Source organism: Tinamus guttatus, unplaced genomic scaffold (assembly GCF_059628265.1).
Source record: "Tinamus guttatus ecotype Peru unplaced genomic scaffold, ASM5962826v1 Tinamus_guttatus_pri_ptg000528l, whole genome shotgun sequence".
Lineage (NCBI taxonomy): Eukaryota > Metazoa > Chordata > Aves > Tinamiformes > Tinamidae > Tinamus > Tinamus guttatus.
In genome coordinates this window covers 244,175-272,063 of record NW_028289062.1, presented here as the reverse complement: position 1 = coordinate 272,063, position 27,889 = coordinate 244,175, and the positions used below count along the sequence as shown (strand labels likewise).

Below are 27,889 nucleotides of genomic sequence, written 5' to 3'. Positions count from 1 at the left end.
GGTGAGTGGATGGAGGGCTGGCCCGCAGCCCGGCTGGGAGATCCATGTGCCCGACTTTCCCTGGAAACCTCTGCATGGATAATGTTATTTTTTCCTTCCTCTCCGGAGGGTGAAGCTGGCCCGGGGGAGCAGGTCCCAACCCCATGGGATGCACGGGCAGGATGGAGATGGAGCCCACAGCTGCCACAACACCATCCACCCCGGCAGGACATCCCACCACCATGAGGGATTTCCTTGGGATTGCTGCTCCACAGGGAAGCCCGAGCGGCTGCATCTCCCACACAGGGAACGGATGACTGCGCCGGCAGCTCTGCTCCAGGCTGCTGTTTGCACAGCTGGCGCTCACCAGCAAACAGCTCCGGACTCGCTCACTGCCTTCAAAGGCATTCCTGGGATCAACGAGGGGCTCCAGCCCCATATCCCTGTGGGCAGCTCCAGCCGAGACAGGGAAATGCCGCCCGCTGCCGTGGCCATGCTGTCCCTCGTGGGCTCTGCTGCACATCGCGCCCAGGGCCAGGTTTTGGGTTCCCTACCAGCTCAGAAGAGGGTGAGTCCAGGCACCGTGGGATGGGCTGGAGGCGCGAGGAATTGGGTCCCACTCGCCCGTAGCAGCAGTTCCCGTTCGGCACCGTCCTGACCCGTCCCAGCCCCGGGTCCCCGCTCTCCCTGCTGCTCCTGCTCACGGAGTGAAGCAGACGGGGCCACCCAGGAGCGACGCGGCGCATGTGGCTGAGCCTTCAGCGCATCAACTTTCCAGTCATCCCCTGGTTCCGCCTGCTCCGACTCTGACCTCACCTTCCAGGAATGCGGCGCTCCGTAAGAAAAGGTAGATGGAGCCTCTCGAAGATGCGCAGTGTGCTGCGATGCACGTGTGGCTGTCGCAGCCTAGAAGCCCCTTTCCGAGCCACAGGATTGCTGAAGGGTTGCCCAAAACTCTCAGCTCAAGCACCTGCATTTGAAAACTGGGGTTTGCATCACGGCTGGGGAAGGGTCCTGCATCCGCATCCTTCCACGGAGCCCCCAGCGCAGCAACCACCTCCGGCAGCGCGCGTGCACGGCCGGGGCTGCCTCAAGGCACCTTGGTGGCACATGCAGAGCAGGGAAGATGGGCTGGAAGGACGAGCGGCTGCTGTTTTAGCCTGGAAAAAAGCACCTGGTTGAGGGTCCACAGCATTGGCCAGGGCAGGGAAGAGTTAAGGCCTTGTTGCGGCGCGCTGCAGCGCTCGGAGCGCGCCATGCCCAGGCAGGTGTGCCAAGCTCGCAGCGGGAGCAGGGCAGGACGCGGGCCAGGAGCACCGCTGTCGGCACGGCCCCTCGCGCCTTCCCGAAACCTGATCACTTTGCTCCTCGCCGTAACCTCTGCCGAAACAGGGCCGGGCCTTTGATCGCAGCGGCGTCACCCGAGATTGATGGGCTCCATAAAGCTCCTCCATATTCTCCACTTCCCACCATCCATCACTCTCCAGGGAGCTGTTGCATCCCACCACGATGAATTAAACGGGGAGGGGAAGTGCCATGAGGGAATCCCCCTGCTTCGCTCCTCATCTCCTGCTTAATGGTGATGCCTTGTGTACAGCTTTTAATAAAAATGATAAAGATCTCGTTTCACGATTGCTCGGGGAGTGCTTGGGCCGGGGGGGAAGAGTTGTTTAAAAGAGATCTCCTCTAATTCAATTGCCATTCGGGAGCCGCAGCGGAGGCTGCCAGCTCGGCTGGAGGCCGGGTCCTCCCTGGCATGGTCACGGAGCTCATCCCGACCTCCAGGACCATCCCATTTCCTGAAGGTGCCCTGGATTTTCCCAGCCTCAAGGGCAATGGCATCATCATCATAGGGACATCATCATTCTAACCCCATGTGTTCCAGAGGCCAGGAAAATCCTGTCGCGGCCTCCCCGCATGCTTCCGCTTGCAACGCCCGTGATGCAGGTTTGACAGAGCGCTCGAGGGCACTTTTTCTCCCCACGGAGCCGCTTGGCAGCCAGCTCTGGCAGCATTGGCATCTCGCCTCCTTGATCCCAATCGGATGTCCCGGGGATAAGTCCCACGCCGGCTGACCCTGGGGGAGAGCGCAGGGGGCCGCGGAGCCTCTGCGGCTCTTTGCAAAACTCTTTTGTCTGCAAAGCTGGCGCCGGCGGATATTAAATCCACTGTCGAGCTCACAAACACACTCACCAGAGAGCTGAGCCAGAGCAAGCGCACCTTTTGAGTGCTCCAAGTCGCACGCAAGGGCAGCGTAAGAAGGGAAGCAAGTGGGGCAGCAGGCAAGGTTATTTTTAGGCTTGCAACCCCTCGCCCCAGCTCAAAAACTCGGCCCCACGAAGGCAGCTGCACCTGCTGCGCTTTGCTCCGGCCCTGCAAGTCGGGGACTCGTCCTCGCAATGTCCTCGCCTGGACCCTAACGGGGGAGCTGGACTCCCTGCAGCCCCTTTGAGCAAGTGCCTGTCAGGAACAGGCACTGGCAAAAACAGTAAGAAGTTAAGAGAAATACGTACCAAATAAAGAAAGAAAGGGGGGAGAAAAGCGAAGACGCGAAGTTACCTTCCTCCCAAGGTGCCTCCGATGCTGTCGGGGGAAGGCCGGCCTCCTCCGCAGGGGTTTATAGCATCCCCGCTCCGCTCCGTGTGCCCAGAGCCGCGACTGCCAGCAAGTGCTCAGAGCCGCTCCCAGCGCGGCCGGGGGAGCCCGGCGCCGCCGCGGCCATGCGAGCTTAAAGGCAAAGTTCGGCGCGGCGAGAGCGCGGCGGCTCGTGAGGGCCAAGGAACTTTATCCCCTGCATCGCAGGGAGGCCCTGGCTCGGGGCCACGCGGGGGGTTAGGAAATGAAAAGCAACCAACCCCGTGCTCTGCTCGCCCTGCGCGCTGCCTCCAGCCAGCCCCCTTCTTCCCAGGTCTGTCCGGCTCGCGGGGTTTGGAGCTGCTCCCTCCTCCTCCTCCTTTTCCACCACCTCCTCCTCCCCCCGGGATGGCTCCAGCTCCCAGGAGATGCTGGAAAACTTTCTGGGATAGGAGGTCCCATCAGCTACATCTTTTGGGAAGGCAGCTGACGAGGAGGAAAATCCTGTGCTGCCGGCACCTCCGTGGCCAGTCCCACGCTTGGTCCGGAGAGGCTGTTTCCTCTGCATTAATTACAAAAAAATGCATTTGGTTTCTCTTTGATCATTGCATTACATAGAACCGGAACATTTTGCAGTCCCACCGTGAAGGAGGTTGATAAGCAGCTTGGAAGCATTGTGCCCACAGAGTCATCCCGGTCCCTAGAAATCCCCCCTTGCCCGGAGCGAGCAGGATTTCGGGAAGCGCCCCCACTTCCCGCAGCAGCCAGGTCGTTGGCCTGGCCCGACTCTTGCGGTCCCCGGCGCTGGCTCACCAGGATGATCTATTTCCAGAAACCCCTCCATTTCCACACTACCTAATCCACAGGAAATCCCCTCAAAATAAACTTGTTTTTTTTTTTATCATGAGCTCAGGATTAGACCCCATGAAGGGAGACTGGGAGGATGAGAGAAGCCTGGGATGGACAGACATCCTCATGGCCACCCCTTCATCCGCTCCTGGGTCAACACAGGACCATGAGCCAGCTCCTGGTAAAACCGTGCAAAGAAATAATCCAGATAAACCCGCGCACGTGACGGCAAGTGAGCAAATGAAGCAGAGAAAAATTAATCAACCTTCAAGATTTAGTTTAATTTTTAGCTAAAACCTCGTGGCACCGTTGAAAAGAGCAACCTGTGGATTTTTCTCCTCAACTTAGGATTGCTCCTAAATCAGCAGTGCTCGGCCCCAGAGCTGTTTCCAGGAGAGATTAGGGAGAAAAGTAATTGTGGAGTCCTAGGGAAGCATCCCACGCCAAGCCCTTGGGTCCATCCTTCTGCTGCAGCCATGTGGTCCCCCATCCACTTTCACAAGGATGGATCACAGGCAGATCCCTGCATCTTTTACCACGTCCATTCAGCCCATCCCCACTTGGAAAGCTGCCTTTGAAAAGATGCTCTTTATACGGAGAAGGAGTTAAGGGCGTCGGGAACTCGGCTTTGGGCGGAACGCCGAGTGCCGACCATGGAGACGAGTTTTCCAACCTCGTGCTCGCTACGCGGGCAGAGCTCCAGCAGCCAAAGGGCACTTCTTGCATCCAAGGAGCAGACAAATCCCTCGGGATTTGGGGCTGCCAAAAGCAGAGCCCTCCTGGGGGAGCATCCTCACTCCCGGGTGCTGTGTCCAGGCAGGGGACACGGTGCTGGGAAGAAACCCTTAGCAGAGTCGCGGCCCTTGTGGGTAGCTCAGCCTCCATTCAGCTCCCAGGGGGGAAGTTGTGTTGCAATTTTCCTGCTTTTCCTTTATCTCCTGCCCTCCAGCGCGATGGAGCAAGCGACATGAGCTACGCACTCTTGCAGAGAAGCAGCGCATGAATTAACTGCACCGAGACCCGATTAGGAGAAAATTGCTCTTTGATGATTCCATCATTAGAGTGTTTACAGAAAGGAAATTAGAGGGGAGAGCTACGGATACACAGGCAGGATTTCTCTGCATTTCTGCACGGCAGAGCTTGGCAGGTTTTGAAGCGAGCCAGGGACCAACTGCAACCTCCCCATCGCCTGGGTGCCCTCCCTGTTTGACCATCGTGCTGAGGGATCCAGGTACCTTTCCTTCTGTACCTGCTTCTGCCGGGATTGGGGTTGGAGAGGTCACAGCATCACCCAAGGTTTCAGCATTCAGTCTCTCCTGTGCGCTCCCCATCCTGGCCAGATAAGTCGCCCAAGGGGAACAGATGGAGCAGCCGTCGTGCTCACCATCAGCCCGTGTGCTTGCGTGTGCCATCACCTCGGCTTTACCCGGAACGGAGCCGCAGGGCTGGGTTTGCTGGCGGGCAGCCAGTGCTCCGCGTCCTGGTTTCCCAGCAAACAACCCGGAGAGAATCCGCAAGGTTCCGCGAGGGCCATGGCGTTGGGCGAGCCGCGCGTGCCGTGCACACTGCCCCTGTCGCGCCTCCACCTAGAGGAGAAGGCGCTGGACTTCGAGTTCGAGGTGCTGGGCGCGCAGTTCACAGGCGGGCGCGGGCACTACACGCTGCGCCTCGCCGTGGAGAGCCCACAGCTGTGCGGGGCCGGCACGGGCGGCGTGTGCCTGCGTGTCGGCAGCGCCGAGGAGGCCACGCGCGCCCGCACCGCCACCACCGACGTGGCAGAGCAGCGCGGCGCCACCTGCACCTTCCACAGGAGGAGGTTTGTCTTCACCCTGCCCAAAGGTAAGGGCCAGGGACACGCGGTAGTGCTGCCTGCGGGGAGGCCCCGTCCCCACGGGGCATCCCGCAGGGCTCTGCGCCAACGACAGCGAGCACGAGGTGCGCCTGCACATCGAGGCGCTGCGGCTCCATGGCAGCGCGGCCGCGCACCGTGTGGGCCAGGCCTTCTTCGCCATCTACCCGCGGCCCAGCCAGCCGCCCGTGAACGTGGCAGCGGTGGCACACGAGGACCTGTACTGGTGCCACGGTGCGGCCCCGCTGCTGCGCGTCGGCGCCGATCACCTCGCACGCCACTGCGCCAAGCTCGCCTTCGCCGCGCGCTTCTGCGAGCACTGGCCGCCCCCAGCGCGGATGCACCGCAGCCTCCGGCGACATGGCGGTCCCTGCACGTCCCACCACCCTGCAACGCGCTTGAGCGCCCTGGCCGCTCGCTACCCACCGAGGACCAAGCGTACTCCAGCGAGGTACGAGAGCCCACGGCAGCAACAAGGAGGCCACAGAGCTCTGCCAGAGAGACAGGGTTTGACCTGGAGTTTGGGAGGCTCTTCCATGAGGCCTCCATCTGGGATAAAGGCAGCTCCAAACCAGATGGGACCTGGGCAGGTGCTCCCTATAAAAGAGAATTGGAGGGGTCAACAGAAGGTTATTAATGATGGGAAAGGGTTTTGCGTGTGTGTGTGTGTGGGTGGGTGGGTGGCAATAGGTTTATTTCCATCTCTTTTTTATTCTTGCAGTGTGGGCTTTGGCAGGTTTATCCTTGGGTATGTGCACAGAAGGTGGTCCTAAATAGAGCAGAAGGGACAGTTGGGGGGCAGCAACTGCTTCTAGTGCTCTGTTGTGTTGGGACCCACGTGTGCAGTGGTGGTGGTGGCCCAGGGAGCACCGGGCTCATGGTGGCACATGCTGCAGGTCACCCTGGGGGCCACAGGCAGATCTGGATGGAGTTTTGGAGCCACCAAGCTGCATCCAGGTTCTGTCACCTTGAATCCTCCGCCTTGCCCGCAGCAACTGCCAGCTGTCCCCGAGCTCAGCTCCTCCCCGGAGCTCCCGGGTGACTCAGCAAACGAGCATCTCTCCTCCTCCCCTTCCTCCTCCTCCTCGGTACCTGCCCCAAGGTGGCTGCCGAGCAGCAGCAGTTTCCACCTCTCCTCGCCAGGATGCAGCCCAGGCCCGACCTCAGCAGAGCAGGTTAGTGAAGAGCGGGTGGCTGGAGAAGATCTGGTCATTGAACCCCTTTGACTCAAGCTCCTTTTAGCCAATGTCCAGGGGACTTCTCAGGCTGAACCCCCAACCTGTAGGGTAGCAATGCAGCCCGGTGTTCCCACGGATCTAAGCCAGGCCTAGCTGCCAGGTGCCGAGGGACGCAGCGTCACTTGTAGGTAGCTGGTGGCTCTCCCTGCAGTAGGTTGGCAGGAGGGTGGGGGTGTCACTGCTGTGCTCCCTGGCACCAGTGTCATCCAGAAGATTTTATGTGCTGATACCTAGCATTCAGGAGTGATGTCTTAAATGTTTTCTCTTCCAACTCAAATACAGTGCTCTAAGAACTGTGGTAACTGCAGGACGAGCTGGCAGGATTAACACATCCAAAGAGGCTGTGTCTTTATTTTCTTAGTTGCATCAAAAGCTGTCCAAATAAAGGAAGAAAGATGCCCTTCCCCAAGGGGCTCCATTTCCTGCCTCTCGCTAGGCAAATAACATCCCTGTTGAAGACGTTGTCTCATCTGCTCCCGGAGGTGTCCCATACACCTGTGAAAACATTGCTTGCAAAAGCTGGGCTTCAAGTGCTCAAGGGCAGAGCTGACCTAACATTTCAGCTTCCCTGAGCATCTTCTGGGCTCACTTTTCTTCCTGGCTATTTGCTTTCCGATGCAGCCTTCTCATGGGCTTTCTGCTTCCTCCTATGTGGCATAGAGAGTAAAAAGGTGACTTGCCTGCAGGTCCGTAAAGAAGCTTCTCGTATGGGAAAGTCCAGCCTTCTGCTCATGCGTGGGGTGAGGAGCTAGTGACCACCCCTATGGGTCCTACTGATAAAACCTCTATCCTGCAAGGAACTTGGAAGGGGAGTGACGGGTGGGGAGAACTGCAAGCCCCAGCACCTTGGGCCTAAGCCTCGCTCTTCAGCAACATTGACCTCTCTTGACTTGCAAATGGATGTGGTCTCCATTAGGGACCTGTATCCCAACCCCCTTCAGCTCCAAATTCGCTGGGTAGAAATGATTATCAGTGAGGCCTGATTGAGCCGGCTCAGCAAACGCCCGGGCGCAGGCTCTTCCGAGTGATGGAAAGGCAGCAGGAATCGATAGCAATCAGCAGTGCGGGGAAGCTGGGACCGCAGGGCCACGCGGTGTGGGGCTGCCCCGCGCACATCGCCAGGCGCTGCCGCTTCCACCCTTGCGCTGGGCCCCCGGGGAACGCAGTGTGCTAAAGCAGCAGTAAATCACCTTGAGCTGATGTCATGCTGCAAGTATTTGCTGGTATGGTTTTATTTAAAACTTAAAAGCTGGGGGCGGGTATGTGTTAGCTTTGGACCCCCCTGGGAGCCAAGTGGACACAGATGATCCTGGAGAAATTTCAGCGCGCAGGGCCAGGCTCCCCTGCTCTGCTGTGGGCTCTGGGCATGGATTTTGCTGCTCAAGCTTGTGCCTGGCCCGTTGCTTCCACCTTGCTCCTTTAACTCTTCCTGTTAAGGTGCCTGATTGCTCCCAAACCCGGCTCTCATCCCAGTCTGATGAGCAATGAGTTGGGTGAACAAGTGGCCGTGAAGTCCATAACGCTGGGGCACGGAGGAGAGAAGAGCGCAGAGTACCTTGTGCTGCTCAGGGCGACCTCTTCCCATCCGGAACTGCTGCGGGAGCAAAGAGCTCCCGTCCAACGTGGGCGATCCCGGGAGGGTCGTTGGTGATGGAGTGGGTCCTGCTGGGGCGGGGAAGCCTGACAGCGCCGAGCTGCTGCTGGTGATGGATGGAGGCTTCGCAGCAGCTGCCCTAGATGCCAGTGTCACATCCTGCATGCCCAAGCAGCAAGAGTGGCCCCTCGCTGCCACCTTGGTGGGCGGCGGGGGCCAAGGGTGATGGATGAGAGCCGAGAGGCCCAGCAAAGCCGAGGCACGGGCAGGATAATGATTTTTTAACTCCTCTCACCGCAGCTGGCGGGTAATGTATTCCTCGGCACGGCCCAGGAGGCTCTGCTGGCTGCTCAGATGCCTGGCGCTCATTGCGGAGCCTGGCGGCTTCCTGATTGCCCCAGCAGCTGGGCACAGCGCTGAGCAGGACGGTGACGAGCGGGCGCAGCACGTCCCTCCCCAGGGAAGCCTCCCTGTCCCCCCGCCAGCAGCTCTCATGCGCTTGGTGGAGATCTCCTTGGCACGGGGGTTGGTCGCCAGCCTGTGGGAGCTGGTTTCCTTCCAGCCTTTGGAGAGCAGCTGGCAGCGTGGCACCCGTCCCGGCACGGCAATCTGTTGCTGTCAGGGTACAGGGAATCGCGGGTTGCCTTCAGCAAACAAATGGATTTCCACGCCGCTCGCGCGCTCCTCCACACCAAGGGCTCCGCTGCCGAGGACGAGGCAGCGATAGCCGGGCGCGAGCCTCGCGCGCAGCCCCGAGTGGAACGACGTCTAGCCGAAGGGTGACAAATCGCGCTCAGTCGCTCATCTGTCGTTCATCCCACCCCCGCCTGTCACGACGAGGGTCGCCCAGGAGTGAGATCTTCGTTCCCGAGCGGTGCCACTGCGCTGCTGGGGAAGAGAGCGGCCGAGGGCCGCGTGCACTCGCCCAGTGAGGCTGAAAAAAAAACTTTGCTGTCAGGGCCAGCCCTGGGCGCCGGGGCGAGACGAATCGCACCGCTCGGCGCGGCAATTTGTCGGGCTTTGAGCAGCTGTCAGGCGAGCAAGGAGCGCGCCGTGACAGGTCCATCGGCACACAAGCAGAGAGGCTGCCCCGTGTGCCCCCTGCAAGAGGCCAGGCTGGCTCCGCGCTCCGCATGCAAAACGCAGCAAACGGCTCAGGGACCCTCTCTGCCCAGCTCTGATATAATGTTTGTTTTTTGAGAAGACACCATTTTCTGTGGAGGCTGAGGGTTGGCAGACGGTTGCTCAAAGCAACAGTTGCGACCTAAATCCCGCTTGGGTGCTTTGCTGAGTGGCTTTGTCCGAAAGATTATTTTGTTGGCGTGAAAATGTGCCGTCCTGGTGACACGCTCTAAGGAAATCATGCTTTCCTGAGTGGGGGCTGTCAAAGCACGTTGCTTGATCCAAAATGGACTGGTCCTCCGCGCACTCCGGCTCGCTCGCTGGGCTCAAGGTGAAGCCTGGCAGCTAGAAAGGGGCTGATGCAGAATGGCAATTCATGCTTTCTTGAGCAAAATGGAGCAAAGACATTTAGGCGGGGGCTCTGCCTCACGGGACGCAGAGGACAGGTCCTCAGGAGGTTGTTTTTCAAAGACATCCCTTGATTTGCCTGTCCAGAAAGTGCAAGCTCCTCGTGCGCTCCGTGGAAATGTCTCGTATTGACTTGCCAGAGTGAGCGGCGCCTGCTAGCTCTAATTCCTGCAATTTCAGTAATCATGTCCCTTTAAGTGTCAGAAGCCTGCCTTTATGAGAAAAGCAAATGGGGTTAAAAAGAGAAAATTGCTGCCTTTTAAAGAGGTGGGGGGGAAGGAAATTGCACTCACTCGTGCCGCTGACAAATATAGAAAGTATAAAACTCTCCTAATGGAGCAGACAATGGCAGCACCGGGCTGCAAGCCCATTTAATTATATGACAGGTGAATTGGGAGTTTTCTGCATAAATGGAATGAAATGAATTCAGCAAATTTTAGCCCAAAGGGATTCCCGGGCTGCAGCAGCAGGTCTCTCTGGGGAAATCGGCTTCAAGTCGTCCTCAAAAAATTCCACTTGTCTTCCTGTGCTGCTGGAAGTGTTGCTGGGGGGGAGAGGGCCAGCACAGCCTCCCAGCTCCCTAAAAACGCCCTGTGATCTCTAATGAGCTCCCGCAGGGCCCCCTCGAGGAAACAACTTGGCAAAATAATAGGAAAAAAAAATAAAATAAAAAGGAGGAAAAGGAAAACCAAGCTGAGCCCCAAGGCCGGGGAAAAATCACCCGAGTGCCGCAGATGCCATTTACAAGTCAGAAAAGCCGAGCTGCCTCCCCGCAGCAATCGCGGTGTTAATGGAGCGGCGGGGAAGGCAGACGCGTGCTCAGGCTGGCAGGGAGGAGATGATGAATAAAACAGTGTTTGCTTTTTTGCCTTTTTTTTTTTCCCCTTTTGCTTTACTCCCTTTCACGGTGCTTCTGCTTTGCAGGGGGCCTGTGGGTTTTTTCAGCTGCTTGCTTAGTGCCCATCTCGCTCCATGCTTTTCATCAAAGGGTGGCTTGGACCTGCTGCACAGAGACGTTGCTGTAAAAGCCCCTCGTGAGACAATTGGGTTTGCTTAAAGTACGACAAGTGCCCGGGGCCACTGGTGAAACCCAAGTCCTTCAGCCATATGTCTGTTTATCTTCCTGCTCTGTTTTGATCAGCACTTGCCAGAGTATGGAGCCTTTGCAGGAGGGCTGGAGAGGGAAAATACACTTATTGCATGTAATAGAAATGAAAAGCCAGGCACATGCTGGCTCTTCTGGTTCAGGAAGGCTTGGATGCAGGTCAGGAGCTCTAGTCTCCATGGAGCATCCTTGGATACAGACTGGAGCCTGCAGTCCCCATGGAGTGTCCTTGAACCCAGGAAGGGGGCTCTGGTTCCTGTGGAGAATCTTAGATGTGGGCAGGAGCTCTTGTCCCTGTGGACCATCCTTGGGTGCACACTGGAGGTTTTAGTCCCCATGGAACATCCTTGGGCCCAGATCATGGGCTTTAATCCTGATGCAGCATCTTTGGATCCAGACCATGGGCTTTAATCCCCGTGGAGCATCCTTGAACCGGGGTCTTTAGCAACGGCAGAGCATCCTTGGGCATAGACCAGAGGCTCTAGTCCCCATGGAGCATCTCCATGGGCTGGTCCCAAGCTGGTGACACCAACCCTGCTCCTCACAAGCCCATCTGCCAGCAGCAGGAGGATCATTTATCCGCTGCATAAAGATCACCGCGGTGTGAAAACAACTTCTCTTTGAACGGAGAGGCCGGGGCAACGAGCGTGACTGCAATTACAGCCTTCAAACATCAGCCTGGGGCTGCCGCGCCGGGTAGCTGGCACTTCACTCAGGCGGCAGGAGTGGGGTCAGAGGGAGATGAGTGCTGATGCTGTTTTAATCTTCCTCTTAGCTGTAATTGCCTCTGGTCGGCTCCCCCACACTTGTTCTGGGGGAACACACTCTCCCTGCCTGGATTGCACTCCCTGTTTTGCCACACGGAGCCAGGCTGGGGTCTGTGTCATCCCAGCTCAGCATTAATAGAGCCTCAAATGCGATTTCGAAGCCTCAAATCTGATTAGCACCGAGGCTCCAGTTGCTTTGTGAGCGCAGGGCAGACGGGCCAGGAGCCACCACTGGGGAAGGGATGGGGATGAGCGGGCACGGCCAATCTGCTCCTCTTCCTCCTTGGATGACGCTGGTCTGGCAGCCACGTCTCCAGGCAGCCAAGTGTCCAAGCAAAGCTGTGCTCCAGCAAATTGTCCCCACCTCCATAACCCCTGCATGGGAACCAGCTTTGGTGCCACTGCAAGGGGACCCAGGGGACACCAGTGTCCATACCAGCAACACAGACATGTTGCATAGAGGTCACTCCAGCAGCTCAGGGGGCCGAGCTAAACACCAGCCTCCCGAGGCTATTTATGCAGTGTCACCCTCTAGGCAGAAGCAATTTAATCGGGGCTGGTGCTGCTTTAGAGATGATAGAGCTGATAGAAAAACAAATTACACCGAGGGCAGCCCAGGCCCCATTAATCAGCATCCTTGCCGCTAGCCGGGCAGGGGATAATTAACACTCTGCTCTAACGGGTTGCTGGGCTTCAGGTGGCACCGCAGCCGTGCGGGAGCAGGGCAGGGATTCGGGGATGCTCCGTCCCCAGTGGGATGGGGCTAAGGATGCACAATAGCCAAGCACTCTCCCTGCTGCCTCCCACTCGGCTGCCCTTCCTCTGCATGGAGGCCGGCGCACTCCAATGTTTATCCCTGCAGCAGCTGGACGGGCAATGGGCCGGGCTGGGGGTGGTGAAACTGTGGTGGCTCCGGCGGCTCTGCTTGAGTGCGACGGTGGCGCTGGGGGACACGAAGGAGAGGGACGAGGACAAGCGAGGGCCTCGTGAGGGAGGTGGGAGCCACAGACACGTGTCGGAGGGGATCTGCACGCAAGGCTCTTGAGGAGCCCCCGGGCCAGCGGAGCCGCTTTAACCCCTCACAGCGGGAAGGGCGCATGGCGGGGGGCGGCTCCGGCTCCGCTCGGGTGTTAACCCCTTGGGGGAGGGGAGCTTGGCCAGCAAAGCAGCATTGAAGGGCGCCTGAGTGAGCAGGAGGCTCCTTACAAGAGAGTAGTGCAGGTCTTGTGCACACCCTGGGAAGCCAGAGGCTCCTTTCGCGGTGCCACCTCAGCTTGCAAACGAAGGTGGCCCCGGGCGGCTTTTCATGAGCATCTCAGCTGGCCATGCTATGGGAGTGCCGGCAGGGCTGAGCTGAGAACGGCACGCTCGTGCCGCTTGTGAGTGGACACAGAGTGTTGCCGAAGGCTGCGGTGCCCGCATGGGTGAGCCGCAGCAGCTCGCAGCTCCGCTGCCTCTTCTCACATCAGCTGGTGCTGGATAATGAGCGGGGCCGCGTGCAATCCCAGCTCCTGCCGCGTCTGTAAATTGAAAAAAAAAAAAAAAAAATAGAATTGTGGAGGGGAGACCCGTCCTGTCCTAATGCCTCTCCTGCTCACTCCCCGCAGGTCGCTGAGTCCCCCACCGGTGGGGACGAGCTGCCTCAGCGGCTGGAGAGGATCTGGTGGCACGTGGCCCCCACCGGGAAGGAGACAGTCACCATCACTCTGCACAGTGCCAGCAACCTGCCGGCACCGCAGGCCGGCCCAGCGCCGCAGCCCTATGTCCTCGCGTGAGTATCTGGGAGCTGGGGCCAATGGAAAGTATCCAGCAACGGCAACAGATCCGCAGGGCAATGGCGCCTGTGTCCAGGCCTCATCTCCCGATAAATAAAAGAGCGTTTTAATAAATAAAACAGCACGCTGGGCGAAGGCAAAGTTGGCTCCTCGTGCATTATGCATGTGCCGGGGGACTCAATTAGCCAGCCCTGCTTTGGTCTGTGCCGGGAGGAAGGAGGCTCCCGCCAGTGCTGGGGCTGCCGTGTGATCCCTGAGCCAGCCCGCAGGCTGCCTCTGTGCGAGAGGGGACCAGGGGCAGCATCGGGATGATGCTGCTGCCCTGCTCCCTCCCCAAAACGCACTTGTAGCACACAGCAAGCGTGCAAAGCCAACTGTTGCTTGCAGGGCGCTCTCCGCGCTGGAAAGCCAGTGTGACCGGCACTGTCACCTGTGCCTGGATGGTGTCCGTCTATATGTCCATCCTCAGCACGGTCCCTATTTCCATAAAGCCATTAAGCCCGGATAATCTCAGGAGGCTCGAACGGCGATATCCAAAACACTGGCTCGTGCAAGGGCGGCTGCCTCCCTCCCTGCATCCTGATGCTGCTCCATCAGCGCGTTGCCACGGGAACGGGAGCGCCGGCGAGGGGGGGACAGGCCCCCCTGGCGCCACTGGCACAAGGACGCAGAAGGGACCTTTCAGTAACCATAGTGAGGGCGCCAAGGCGGAAGGGAAGTGGTCCCAGGCTCCTCGTGGCCCCTCACCCGGGCTTCGTGGCTGCGGACCATGGTCCCCACCATACAGCCAGGTGTTTCTGCCCAAGAACATTGGAAACAGCCCCAAAATCAAGGTGGGAGGAGCACAAAAGTGCCTGGCCGCAGTGGAGAGGGGCCGAGTGTGCGGCACTGCTTGCTCTGAGCTCGCGGATGGATGCAGGGAGAGCAGGAGCGACCTTGGCGTGAAGGCAGGGAGGAGCACAGGGCAGGCGAGTGCATCTTGCGTCTCGGCTCGTGCACTTCAGCGCGGAGAGAAAAGAAAACTCAAGGTCTCTGCTGAATGTGCCTTTGTGCCGGGCGCTCGAGGGGCCCCGCGGCGCGGCGACAGCGGCGCTCGGCTGCACGGAGCGGGCCAAGGGCTGGGCCCTCGTGCCATGTGTCCCGTGTCCCAGCTGTGCCCTTGCTGTGAGCGAGGAGGTGGAGAAGGGCTCTCCTGCCCCACTCCAGCCATCCTGGGCCAGCGCAGCTGGATGGTCCAGTCATGAAGCAGAGGGGGGACATCAAAACACCCCCGTTCCTGTGCTCCCAGCCACTGAATTGTCTCCAAGCAGAGCACCTTTCCTGGGGTGTTTTTATTCCTTCCCCCCACTTCCCTTTTGAACAGCCTCTCGTCCTTAGGCAGGTCTATAAGGAAGAGGCCCCCCAGCCATCTCGTCTCTCTGTCCTCAGGCCGGGGCTGGGTTCATTCCGACGCCTGGCACCTCACTCGTGGAGCAATCCCCCGCAGAGCTCATTATCAGAGAGCTGTTTTTCTCCCCATTAACAGCACAAGCCCATGGCTAATTCCTACCTGCTGGCCCCAACCAAGCACCTTTATGCGCCACGGAGCGCTGCGGTGCATGGGCTTGCGTGAGCATCAGCTTCCTTGCGGAAGGATGCATGGAAGGCACTTGGGAAAAGGCTGCGGAGCATGACAGGGCACGAGGTTCCTTCTTGAAGGAAGGTGTGGGGAAATGGGGATGAGTTGCAAGGGAGAAATGGAAAGGGATGGGCACAGTGTGGCTGCTGGGAGCTCTTTGGGGATGTCCCAAGGACAGGCCATGGTCTGTCTTGTAGGAAGAACCATCCCACTACCTGGAGCTCCAGCTAGAGCTGGGAAGACTCTTGTTGCCTCCATCCCCGTGGAGCAGGATGGAGAACCCCAGCCGCGCGGATGCTCCGGCTGCACATGCCATCGCATGGCCATTCCTAGGCTTCCTTAGCATCAGGAAGCAAAACCGGAGCAAGACATGGAAGAGGAGAAGGGATGCAGAGTTCATAGTGGATTTTCTTCTGTAGACCACGAGGGGCTTCCAAGATGCCCTTCCAAAGTGTCTTGTGAAACGATGGACCCCCGAAAGGGTTGTCCAGCCCTGACCCCACAGGTCTATTCTGACTCCTTGAATGAAGCGATCCCACTACTTCCATCTGTGTTTGACATCCCCCTTTGGAAAAGTGCCTAGCAGGAGACACTTGGATTTTCCCACGCTTTTTTAGGGAGGTTTTAGTCTGGTTTCCCGTCTCTCTCAAGGCACCTGTGTGCTTTAAACATTGGATGGTCTAAAGCAACCCTGATGGCTGCATGAGGGCACCCGGTGGCCCGGCGGACACCACGAGCACTAATGAGTAATTACACGGGCTGCGACCACTAACTCTGCGGTAATTATTGCTCAGGCTTGTTATGCGCCTGGGTTTAATGACGACAACGGCAGTCGTTAACATTCAATCTTCCCCCTGCTCTCCTAGCAGCCCCCTCCTCATGCCTTCATCAGTATCCCGGCTAATTAGCCATGTGATGAAAGGGACCGCACAGAAAGCCAGCGGCTTGGTGGGATCAGGAGGAGGAGGAGGAGGAGGAAGGGGACTGGGGTGCCGGTCAGTTCCAACCCTGGCTCAGGGTTTGAGCCCAGATGCCGTTTGCTGCCTTTGGCCCCAGAATCATGTCAGGAAAGGAAGATCTGGCTTTCCTCGCTGCATTTCGAAGCTGCTCAGGAAAGCGGGTGCTTTTCAGGAAATTTTCAATTAGTGGAAAATCAATTTACATCCACCGCTGCTTCCCCGAAAGCTTCCGGCAGAATTCCAGTGGGCCATGGATGAAGTATTCCCTGCTTATTTCCTGGCCTGGTTTTGCAAATGCAAAATGACCAGAGATCTGGAGGTCACCTGGATAGGAGAACGATTAGCCTGTTCTGGCCTGTAGTGGTGGCCAAATTTTTCTTATTTACTGCCTTTTGCTGTGGCTAAACTGGATGATTTAACCCTCCCAGGCCCGGGTAGACATCCCAAGGACATCGGTCCTTGGCCAGTGTCCATGGGCTTGGCCAAGGGGTTGCAGCCCTGGCGCCGGTACCTTCCCCGTGACTTTGCTGCGACAGACAGCGGCTGCTTCATGTCCCCCTTCAACTCATCCAGTAACCTCCTTGGCCTCCTTTTTTTTCTCCCAGAAAGACCATGCGAGATGAGGAGCAGCAGAAGGTGCAGGTGACCCATGAACCCCTGGAGCCCACCCACTCGCCCACCTGGGATGAGACGGTGACGGTGGAAATCGATGCGGAAGATGCCAGCTGGGAAGGTGAGACCCATGGAGGACCATGGAGGGAGGCAGGCAGGAGCCAACCTTGGAGGTTGGCTTTGGTGTCACAAGAGTATTGGGGACCCTATGCTCAAGGTGACCCCTGGCAGCACCCAAGCGCATCCATGGGAGATGCTGGCTCCAGAGGGATCATGGATGTGTGATAAGCTCTGGCCTTGGAGACTGCCTTCTCCAAGGCAGCATGGCTTTTCCCCACAGCAGTTCAGCCACCCCAGAGCCTGCCCTTTGTCTCTTCTCCTCCTCACCCTCTTCCTCTGTCAAAGCAGAGCTGCTGCTTTCCCTGCTGCAGCGATGGCTGCATGAGGCTGCTAAGTCTGTGATCGCAATAACGATTGTGGCATTAAGGGCTGGGATTCGATTACAGCCGGCGCTCGCAAAATGAACTGCAGGAGCCCATCTTAACGTGGTGCCTAATCCCATTAGGCCCCGATAAACCCGAGGAGCTGCTGACTCACTTGGCTGTACCCGCCTTGCGCCGCACCGAGAGCGGCGGCGGGGGACCAAAGGGACCCCATGGGAACCTCCAGCCAGGGCCTCACAACTTTCCGGCTCCAGAGCGCAGTTCCGTGGGGATCTGGCCCTTTGCATGGGGTTTAACCCTCTTCTTGCTCCCAATGCTCCAGGGTCATTGGCTCCGCATGCACGGGTGCATCCCGCTGCAGCAGCGCGCTGGCCGCGCAGGAGTTAATCCTGGGTGCCTGCAGTCACTCATTAAGCTGGGGGAAGGGAGGCAGCCTTGACGGCAGCATAAAGAGAGGGCGTTTTGCCTTCCATCAGCTCCCACAAAAGGCTGGCACTGGCGCTTGTCAACTGCCTGGGATGAGCCCGTGTCCCAGCCCGGAGCATCAAAGCCCTGGGAGCAATAGAGATGTTAGGGCGGAAAGGGCTGGCGGGAGGCCACGTGCAGACACATTGTGCAGACACATTGCTGCGGGACAGGGTGGCCCCGGTCACCTCCGCTCCTTCCAGTGGCTTGGGGCCAGCAGGAGCCCTGAGGAGGGGACACAAAGCCAGGGTTAATGAGAAAAATTTCTAGCGTGGAGACCTAGCCGCGCTGTGCAACAGGTCCCCGCAAGCCCTCCATCCATCCATCCACCCATCCATCCATCCGGATCACGGGCTCCGTGTCTGGGAGAACCAGGGGCTTTTCCCAGGCTGCTTTTTGCAGAATGCCTGGAAGGAGGCTGGGGAACAGCTCTTGGCACACAGCCCAATTCTGTCCCATGCCGGCATGGGAGGCTCTCCATGTCTGTCGGACGCTCCTGCGGGAGGGATGCAGGCAGCCTCGCAGCTGGCCAGGGCTCTGCAGGCGGGTGTCCCCACTGCTGCATGGGCAGGCGGATTAGATGGATCCATGGCAAATCCCGGTTTAGATGGAAACTGGAGCTCCGTGTTCACCAGTTGTTCAAGGGCTTCTCCCTCAGCCCCTTGGAGACACCAGGGGGGCGAGCGCAGATGCTCTCAAGACGCGCACGTGCCTGCGCATGCGAGCACAGCGAGAAGGGACAAGCCCTTTGCGGTCCCTCCCCGCCGTGTCCCCACAGCGCTGGCACTCACCATGGCCGACCGAGGCACCCACGAGGCCCTGGCCACCTTCCAGCTCCCGCTGCGGCACCTGCGGCCCTTCCAGCACCACCACTGCTGCCTGGAGCTGGTAAGTACCAGCCCGCACCCGTGCAGGCACGGGGGGACGTTGAATATGGAAATGCAGAGGCAGGAGGATTTATTGTATTGATCATCCCGGGAAGGCTCCAGGGGACAGTGAGCTTTAATTACGGGCCGCTGGGTTATTGGCAGTTATGGCAGCTCTGGCGATGCCGCCTGGTTATGGGCCCTGCGCCGTGTCCCTTATCGCCTGTCCCCTGTCCCCGCCACGGTTCTGTCCCTGCTGCCAGCAGCCGAGGAAGGAGGACCTGGCAGGGACCAGCCTCTACATCACCATTGTCCACAAGGGCAGTGCCATCCCCTGCCACGAAGGGATGGACTATGCGGGCCTGGAGGTAGGAACCGCGCCGAGGTGCAGCAGGCGGCTGAGGATGGGCTGAAGCTCATTGCACCTCTCCAGGTGTTTCTGCAGGGCCTGACAGCCCCACTGGCCAGCCCGATGGGTGCTCTTGAGGCCATGGCCAGCATTGTCCCCGATGTACAAGCCTACGAGTGAGTGGGGACAGCGGCGACCCTCTGGCTGGGAAGCGGGAGGTTTGGTGGCTGCAAGAGCCTCATCCTCCAGCCTCCAACAGGAGGTCCATACATGTCCGACCATCTGCTTTTCCTCCTAGGGACAGCATGGCAGAGCGTCCCCGTGCCCAATCCGCCATCCCCATGAGCATCGTCACCTTCCCGGAGCCATCGGCAGCTGCCCTGCGCCCTCCACATGTTGCCCGATGCGGCTGCCTGCAGGTGAGAGCGGTGCCCGGCGGAGGCCACAGAGCCTCCGGCATCGCCGTGGCCAGGGCAGCGGGTGCTCCTGTGAAGGCACCCGGCCCAGTGCATTTATAGCCCAGGATGCTGTGCAGAAAATATTAGTTATTATGTCGGGGCAGCCGGCAGGCTGTGAATTGTCATAAAACCCGTCCGCGCGTTTCCTTCATTACAATAATAGTTGTATTCTTGTGGCCCCCCAGCTGGCATGAGGGGAAGTGGAGATGGGCGTCTTGGAATGCTCCAGGAGGCTGCAGTATTCCCGCTGGAGCAGGGATGCGAGGGGCAGCCCTGTCCGTGCGCTCGGGGAATGCAGGGCTAGAAGGGGGCGTCACCAGCACCTCGCAGGACGCTTTTCAGAGCCACAGATTCCTGCCTGGCCCCAGGGGCTGTCCAGCTGCCAGGGAGGAAGGCTATACCCTCCTCCTCCTCCCCCCGTCCGCCTTTGTTGTCTTGCTCCAGGTGGCCCTCGGCAGAGGCTGGTGCTGTGACAACACGTCGGGCCACATCAGCGCAGCAGCTCTGATGGCCCGGCGGCGGCGGCAGCTCCATCTGTGCGCGGGGCAGCCCCGGGCTGGGGTTTCCCGTGCACGAGTCAGTGTCCCCAAGCGAGGCTGGTGGGTGCGATGAGTTGGCGGCCTCAGCACCTCCATAACCTCATCCCGGGGCTCGGCAAGGAGCTGCCCCACACCAGCTGGGGCGGGATAAGTGGATTAGGCGACCGCGAGCAGGAGGCGAGCGCTTGGTGCGCGGCCAGTGCTTGGCACGGCGAGCCCAGCCGCCGCAAGACGTCTCGCGCCTGCTGCCGTATGGCACCAAGCGCCCCGTTCCGCGACCAGCTGGCTTGGAGGCGCACACGGACGTGGCTTTTCCCCTTGTGTCTCCCAAGGTGACATCCTCGGCCGGGCCGCTGGAGCAGCCACCTGGAACGCGTCCTTCCTCTTCCAGGGTCGAGACGGGGCCACGCTCTTCTCCGAAGGCGCCGCGCTGGCTATCGAGTACTACCCCCACCACGCGTGTGAGTGCTCCCTCCACACGCACCCCTGCTCCCGGGGTGCCAGGCAGCGCCTGCGCTAGCCAGGTGGCTGCCATGCATTTTTCCAGATGGCATCCCTTGCAGTGCGGAGTGCTGGACACACACTCGATGCCCTGGGCTACTCAGTACTGCCGCTGCCGGCCAGCACCTACCGGCACCTGGTGGGCGCCCGCCGAGGGCTGCGCGTGGACGGCCTCGCCGTAAGGGTAAGTGGCGCCCGTCCGTGCCGAGCACCGCGATTCCCAGCCCCTCATCCACCCTCCTCATCCCCATCCGCCCTCCTCATCCCCATCCACCCTCCTCATCCTCATCCACCCTCCTCATCCTCGCCCGCCCACACAGGGCACCAGGGTGAGCACCACCGCCAGCGCCACCCCCACCGTCCGGCTCTGCCTGCAGCTCCTCACATCAGAGGTATAGATTTATACACATATACATATGCATATACGTATTCCATGTACAGAATATCCCTGTGCAGGGCAGGGTGGACGCTGCACCGGTGGTTTCGGTGCCGCAGTCCCCAGGGAGCTGCCGTGCAGGCCGGGGCGGCTGCGGGGGCACTTTGCTGTGATTGCCCAGGGGGGTCAGCACAGAGGAGGCCGCGCACGATGAATTATTCACGTGGGTGTCACTAAGTGCAGAATTAATCCTTTCGCTTCCAGCTGGCTGCTGCACTAAATTATCACTCGCAGTCATGCGGGAAAATGCTGCGGAATTCATTTAGCTGATTACTGTTTTGAACCGGGAGCTGCAGGGTTTGCTTTTTTCCCGCCTTTTTCCCCCCATTTCCTAGCATGCACCCAGGGAATAAAAATCAGGTTGCCAGAGCCGGCCTTGGCCTCAGCATCCCCCCACCTTGCTGCTCTTGTTTCTTCCACCTCTCTTTTAAGTAGGAAACTGAATATTTTTAACCCAGATCGGCTGGGCTTTTTTTTTAACATGCGGCAGCTAAATAAACCCCAGGCCATCTGCATTCCCGAAGCCTGCAGTGCCCGGCATAAATCAGGGCCACTGGCTGGCGGCGGGAGGCGAGCGGCTCCCTGGCAGGATCCCGGCGCTCGCTCCAAGCCCGGCTCCACGCATCCGCACCCGGCTCACACAAGAGGCTTTTGAGGAAGAAGCACTTCCCAAGAAATCGGCCTCCTCCCCTGCCATTCCCTGGGGATCTCAAAATTGCTGGTCAAGCAGCAGGGGGTTTGGATAGTGGCTGTTTAAAAGTGGAGCAAAGTGGAGCCGCGCGATACCATCCTGTGGGAAGCTCCAAAACGGCACCCCTGGCTCAGGAGAAGCCGAGATCCCTGCGAAGCCCCACGTGCTGCTCCGGATGCTCTGGATGCTCCGGATGCTCCGGTGCCTTTGATTTCCCACCTCCCCGGGCCCGGCGCACTTTGCAGCACACAGGGGCAGAACAAAAGCCTTTGATCGCTCCGCGCTAAAAAAAAAGAGACAAAGAAATCAAAGCCTGCAGCAAAACGCTGGCGTTCCAGCAAATCGCTGCCTGTCTGCTGGCGGAAAAGCTCTTCCCAAGGAAAAGCCTGATGCGCTGACAGCATCGCTGCGCAAGCACCGAGCCTCGTCCCTCGCAGGTGCCATAAGGCCCCGCTCGCCCCAGTGTCCCTTGGTGATGCCCTCAGTGCAGGGGAGTATTAACACCCCTCTGGCCCCGTTTTTGGCAGCTCCCTGGCTCCACGGGCTGGTGGCGGCACCGAGGACGGTTCCCGTTGCACTTGGTTTCCCTCTCGAGCATAAGGAGAGCAACAGGCGGGATCTAACATTGTTTAAACAGCCTTAATTTATGTAATTGCAGCCATTTAAAAGCAGGAGCAGAGCAGCGGCTGGCGCAAATTGCCACGGCATCAAGTTGTCACTGTGCCAGCCCAGCCATCAAACCCTCTTTCTGGGGGAGGAAAAACATGTGTTTGCCATGGGAGGATTGCATTGGTTCTCCCGAGCCAGCTGCAGCCCCAGTGAAGCCGGAGCCAGGAAGGGAAAGGGCAGCGAGCGGCTTTGCCGGGGAAGCTCCCTGGGGGGCACTAATTGAATTAGGAGCACGCGGGCTCCAACCCGTGACGTTCCTGCTCCCACACGGAACCCTGGCCGGCGCGGCAGGATGCGGCACCGCGAAGCGTTCCCAATGCCCGCGGCCGTGCCGGAGCCGGGACGTCTCAGCCTGGCATTTTCACGAGCAAGGAGCCCACTGGCTCCACACGTTATTCCATTAGCTCTGACTTCCCACACTAACCAGATTAGCCAGCAGTCTATAAAAGCCAGGCGGCCGGAGGAGACGGGGCACCCGGAGCCCTGTGTGGGAAACCAAGGTGAATGGGGCGGGGGGCTCCCATCCCAGGGCATCCGGCACCACGTGCATCCATCGCTCTCCAACACGCATCTCCCGTTGCAGAGGCCAGGGCGCTGCCTCAGTGCCCAGACTTGTGCCACCCTGCCCAGCCTGGACGTCACGGAGCCACCACGGGGACCAGCCGCGGCACAGGTGCCCATCGGGGTAAGGCCCAAGGCAGCAGGGGCAGCACAGGGACCCGGCCTCGAGGCTGCGGTCTCAGGGGCATCGCCGTGTCCCCAAGGCACTTAGCAAATTCTCTGCATTAGCAGTGCATTTGGCTGGGGAGCCCAGGGAGCGCCAGCTCCTGGAGAATCTGCTGGGAAAGTGGCTGTTCCCATCACGTGTATTGCACCCGACTGCAGCTGTTGCTTTACAGCTGGCCCTGTAGAAACCCCTAGCGCAGCCCTGCGGTGGGGCTGGCAAAATAGGGGTCCAACGTCACCGCAGGTTGCTGCACCGCGAGCACTGGCAGGGGCAGGCGGCGGGGGCTGCAGGGGGTCAGGGTGCTGCAAGGGTCCGCAAGAGCAAGGGCTGCAGCCAGGGGATGGGATGCTCCAAGGAGAGGGGATGCTCCTAGGAGAGGGGATGCTCCAAGGAGTGGGGATGCTCCGAGGGCTCCGGAGCTGCGCCAGGGAGCCGGCAGTGCCGCAGCCGCAGCCACGAGTGCCACCTAGCGTCCCTCGCTGTGCTGCCGCTGCTGCTGCTGTAGCTGAACGTGTCCCAAGCGAGGGGCCCTTCCGGCCACGCAGGGTTCCCAAAACACCCGGGAGAGCCTGAGGTGGCCGCAGAGGGATTAGGATGCAACGGGGATGCGGTGGCAAGGAGGCCAGCGGGCCTCCACGGAGGCCAATGTTGTGACAACCCATCTGGCCACACCAGCACAGCAGCTCTGATGGCCCTGTGGTGGTGACAGTGGTGACAGGGGCTCCTTGTGGCCCCCGAGGAGGGATCTGGGCAGTCGCTTCCCCTTGGATCTCACTAGCTCCAAACCCAAGGCAAGCCTGGGGTCACCTCGCTCGGAAGCTGCCGGCATCCGCATCCAGAGCCACCCTGCAGTGGCGCCTCCTTTGCGTCTTCATTACACACAGAGCGACACAAAACATCGCGTGCGACAAGCGGGCACAGCGGGGCCGGCCGCTTTCTGGAGCCTTATCTCTGTCGAGCAGGCAGCGGGGCGAGCACGCAGGGCCTGTCGGCACGTGGCATGCGCTCCTCTCATCCGCGCGCTTTCATGGCCCTGCTCCGGCCCCGCTATCAGCAGCCGGCAGCCGCGCAGATGGGGTCGCGACGCAGCATCTCTATTAAGCCCTGATCCATTAAACGCTTCCCGATAGGATCCAATTAAGCACCAAATTGAATAGCGACGCTGTGGCGCGTGCACCCGTGCACCCTTGTGCGCTCTGCATTACCGTCGGCTCCCAGGGAGTTCAGCGACGGTTCAATCAGATAAAGTGGATTTGCAGCCTTTCCGGAGGTCCAGGAGGTCGGCAGGAGTCGAGGTGCTTGCGCGAGGGTGGGGAAATCTCCCTCTGTTCCCTCACGGGAACTGCCAGTATCCCGCTCTTGGGGAGTTCCCAGGGAGATGCATGGCGTGGAAAAGAGGGAGAAGCCTTCTGCTTCCCAGCAGCCTGGGTGTGTTTTGTGGGGGCCAAGTCACAGGGCAGCCAGGAGCATGGAATGGAATCAGGAGCTCCAGATTTTCTGCTTGTAATAGGCAAAAAGTTAGTTTTCCTGCAGGAGCCGATACCTGCCGGCCAGGCCACTTTCCCCTGTCCCCATGAGCTGCTCTTGCAGACGGCGAAGGCAGGACAAGCAAATGAAGGGCTAATTATGGCCTGATGATTTCCCAAGATTTCGTTATGGGAAAAGGGAAGAGGGAACAAGGGGATTTTTCCCTCTGATCTCCCTAAGCCGCTGCAGCAATTTTGCTCAGATATGCAAAGCGGGGCTTATCCCCTCTTCATAACAGCCCAGAGCTTATTATGCACCCAGGGATGGGCTATTTAGCGTGGCTTTCAAGCTGGGAGGCTGGCACCTCAATGCCTCAACAGCCACACGCGCGATGAGTTGCACCATCCTCAGCGCAGCACCTCCCAGCGGGCTCCATCCTCCTCCATCCGCAGCAGGATCAATGGCAGCATTTGAACCTAATCGGCTCCATCAAAGCGTCTCCGAGCAATTTGCTAAGTAAATAATAAGGAAAAAATAAAGCACAGCCTAAGCAAACATGGGAAAAGGGGGGGCGGGTCTCGGCTGCATGGATGAAAGGCTCCGGATCCACGCGCTCGAAAGGCCGGGAAAGCTTCAGAGGATTGTAAATGATGGAGGGGGGAGGCAGCAGCAAGCGCCGGGAGTTTCAAAGCTCCGGCGGCTTCAGAGCCTCCTTTCATCGGAGCGCACCGTGGGGAGGACTGGCTCCGGCAGCAGCTGCTCCACGTCCAGCCTTTTCCATGCGATCCCGGAGCTCCGCATGGGCCGGCACTGCTGGCGTGACCCCCGGGACTGCGGCTGTGGAGGCGGGCAGGCTCCCGGCACGGCGCGGGGTTGCCACGAGCGCGGCTGTGTTGTAGCGACGGCCGCGCGCCGGGAGCGAGCAGCCATGAGCAGCTACTACAGGCCCCTGTCCTCTGGTGTGAGTCCAAGCGGCAGCTCGGAAAGGCCGGCAGTGGCACCACGGGGGGCCAGTGCCGGCCCAGATGTGAGCGGGATGGATGCGAGCGGGACGGATGCAAGCGGGATGGATGCGAGCGGGATGGATGTGAGCGGGAATGGATGAGAGTGGGACAGATGTGAGCGGGACAGATGTGAGTGGGGACGGATGCCAGCAGGACGGATGTGAGTGGGACAGATGTGAGCAGGAAGGATGTGAGTGGGACGGATGCGGGCAAGGGTATGCAGTGAGCTGGGATGAGCCTGCCAGAGGCAATGACAGGGCTGGACATGTGCCATTGCCACTGTGTCCCTCATTCGTCCCTCGCTCCCGCTTGTCCCCACAGCTGCACCAAGGGGACGTGTCCCTGCCACCTGCTGACGCTGTGGCGGGGATCCTGCCCGTCCTGCCGGAGCCGGAGGAGCAGAGGTGCGTGGGGCTGTGTTTCAGCGTGGGGCGCTGTCCCCTCCATCCACCCGCTCCGGCTCACGGCACCCTCTGCTCCGCAGGGACAGGGACAGTGCCAGGGAGTGGCGGGACCAGGTGAGTGCCCAGGGGCGCCAGGAACAACCCTCCCGGCTCTTCCCCCTCTCCCTGCCGCAGCCGCAGCCGTGAGGAGCTGCCCAAGGCCGCGGTGCCGGGCGCCCACCCTCTGCCCCCCGGCTCACCAAGGCCAGTGCCAAGGCCGCCGGCGCCGCCTCCGTCACGGCCAGCGCCGCCAAGGCCCCCGCAACGCAGCTGCCGCAGCGCGGAGTGCGCACCACCGACACGGCCCCGCGTGTCCAGGGCATCACATGTGTCCCGCAGGGTGGCCGGGAGGCTGAGGGAATGGGATGGGGGGCGAGGCATGCAGGGAGAGAAGGTTTGGGAGGAGGAGAAGGATGGATGGAGAAGAGCAGAGTAGGTGGCTGGAACAGGAGGAGAACTGGAGGCTTCTTGGCCTCTCCACGGCTGGTCACACCCTGGGGTGACAACGGGGACAGGGGTGAAAGCCCAAGGTGGCAGCAGGAGCTCAGTGGGATCCCCTGTGGGCCACACAGGGGCCAAGCATCTACCGCGCGGCGCTGGAGCGGATGGCGGCCGACCTGCTGTCCCTGCAGCGGCGCGGCGTGAGCCTCGAGGTGGAGAACGGGCGCTTGCGGTGTGAGCTGGCGGCGCGCGAGGACACAGGCCGCGCACTGCTCCATGACGGCGACACTGACGTCATGACGAGGGCCGAGCTTGCGGACCGCGTGGGTACGCGCAGCGCGGGGCATGCGGCCGGCGGCGCAGGGCGCTGCTGCATGTCCTCGTGCTCTCTCGCAGCCGCCCTCCAGCAGCGGCTGGCAGCCGGCACGGCAGAGACGCGCAGCCTCAAGGACCGCGTGCAGCAGCTGCAGAACCAGCTCATCCGGGTAGAGGGGGTTTTCCGGGCGCAGGGAGAGGAGGATGGAGCAGCACGAAGGCTGGCTCACGTAGAGGGGACCTGCAGCCTCACGTCCCTCCTGCCCTGAGCAGAGATGCTTGACCAGCCTGCATGGGCTGGCAGCATTGTCATCTCCTCCATGAGATGCTTGGCACCCTATTTTCTGAGGGTCACAAGAGCCAGGGAGGTGCCCTGGAGCTCGGGGCACAGCACAGGCTCCCCCGGCTGCTCATTCTCTCCCTTCCTGCTAGAAAAATGACCGGGAGAAATACCTGGTGACACTGCAGAGGGCCCAGCAGCAGCAGCGAGCGGCATTGAGGAGCTACCAGGAGAAGGTGGCCAAGATGAAGGGCCTGCAGAAAACAGTGAGGCAGCAGGAGAAGGTGAGAGGAGGCAGGCGGGGGCAAAAGCCCTGGCTGGGGCCACGTAGTCCCGATAGAGGGGTAGAAATCCCCGGGATAGGGATAGAGAGGGAGAAGAGATCCCTGAGAGGGGCACCAGCACCTTCCTTCCATGCCCGCAAGCCTCATGTCCTGGAGGTTGAGGCCACTGTCCCTCTGGGGCCAGACCCTGGTACCCAGCGGCGGTACCAGGTACTGGTATCAGATGGGACAGCTCCGCTCTCTCCTGCAGCTCATCCGGACCATGGAGCAAATGCTGGAGGAGCAGCTCTCCGGAGCGGGCAGGAGCACGGCGAAGCCGGCGGGTGGGTGTGAGCAGGACCTGGGGACGGCCCTCCTGGTGTCCCTGGGAGCTGCCAGCTCTGTGAGGAGCGTCCCCACACGCCCTGCGACGTCCCATCCTGCTGTTGCAGATGAGGCCCCGACTGGGGAGCTCTGCATGGAGCTCCTGGCCGAGATCCGCCGGCTCCAGGAGGAGCTGGCGAGAGCCCGGCCCCCCTCGCCCCCCACTCTGCTGCCAGCCCTGACGGTGAGAGGGGACAGCGGCCCCAGCGCTCCGGGATGGGTGAGCATCACGGTGGGACATGGGCTTGGGGACAGCCCACGCGGCTGGTGCAGGACAGGGGCCTGGTGGGGTGACAGCTCCCCAGGAGCATGGGGACAGCAAGGGGGGACACCGCTCGGCGCTTGTGCTGTCACCCACAGGAGGCCTTCAGCAGCCAGGAGAAGCTGACCCTGCTGGCCAAGCTGGAGAGAGCGCAAGCCCGCGTCCGTGTCCTGGAGAGCCAGGTGAGCCGCGTGCTCCCCAGCGCCGCGCGCCAGGGCTGGGCACCCCGGCCACCCACCCTGGGCCACCCCGAGTGCCCCGCTCTGCCACAGCTGGTGGAGGCTGCCAGGAGGTGGGGCCGGGAGAAGCAGGAGCTCAGCACGCGCTTGCTGGAGCAGGACCATGGATTTGGGGACTTGTCCTTTGCTCGTGACGCAGCTACAGTGAGTGCCAGGGACCGGCCCACGTTAGCCAGGGGTGGCCAAGCTCTGAAATAA

At 60.3% G+C, this 27,889-nt stretch overlaps 1 protein-coding gene across 1 annotated transcript; it reads left to right on the top strand.

Annotated features, from left to right (window-relative positions):
• The first annotated feature begins 4,934 nt into the window (after nt 1-4,934).
• On the top strand, nt 4,935-27,889 carry CCDC33 (coiled-coil domain containing 33). The gene is made up of 23 exons (XM_088533922.1): nt 4,935-5,241; nt 5,309-5,485; nt 5,569-5,702; nt 6,244-6,339; nt 13,093-13,256; nt 16,443-16,570; nt 18,136-18,245; nt 18,490-18,591; nt 18,657-18,748; nt 18,871-18,991; nt 19,475-19,490; nt 19,902-20,030; nt 20,133-20,254; nt 20,391-20,462; nt 25,386-25,468; nt 25,549-25,582; nt 26,080-26,275; nt 26,345-26,433; nt 26,696-26,827; nt 27,078-27,150; nt 27,259-27,374; nt 27,551-27,634; nt 27,725-27,889. The coding sequence occupies exons 1-23, from the start codon at nt 4,935-4,937 to the stop codon at nt 27,887-27,889; spliced, it is 2,742 nt and encodes a 913-aa protein (XP_088390048.1).

What these genes read in the sequence shown, in the direction of transcription:
- CCDC33 (XM_088533922.1), top strand. Translation starts at nt 4,935, where the DNA reads ATGGCGTTGGGCGAGCCGCGCGTGCCGTGCACACTGCCCCTGTCGCGC. An exon ending in CCGGAGCCGGAGGAGCAGAG is followed by an intron (nt 25,469 to 25,548) that starts GTGCGTGGGGCT and finishes TCTGCTCCGCAG; the next exon opens with GGACAGGGACAGTGCCAGGG. An exon ending in GAGCACGGCGAAGCCGGCGG is followed by an intron (nt 27,151 to 27,258) that starts GTGGGTGTGAGC and finishes CTGCTGTTGCAG; the next exon opens with ATGAGGCCCCGACTGGGGAG.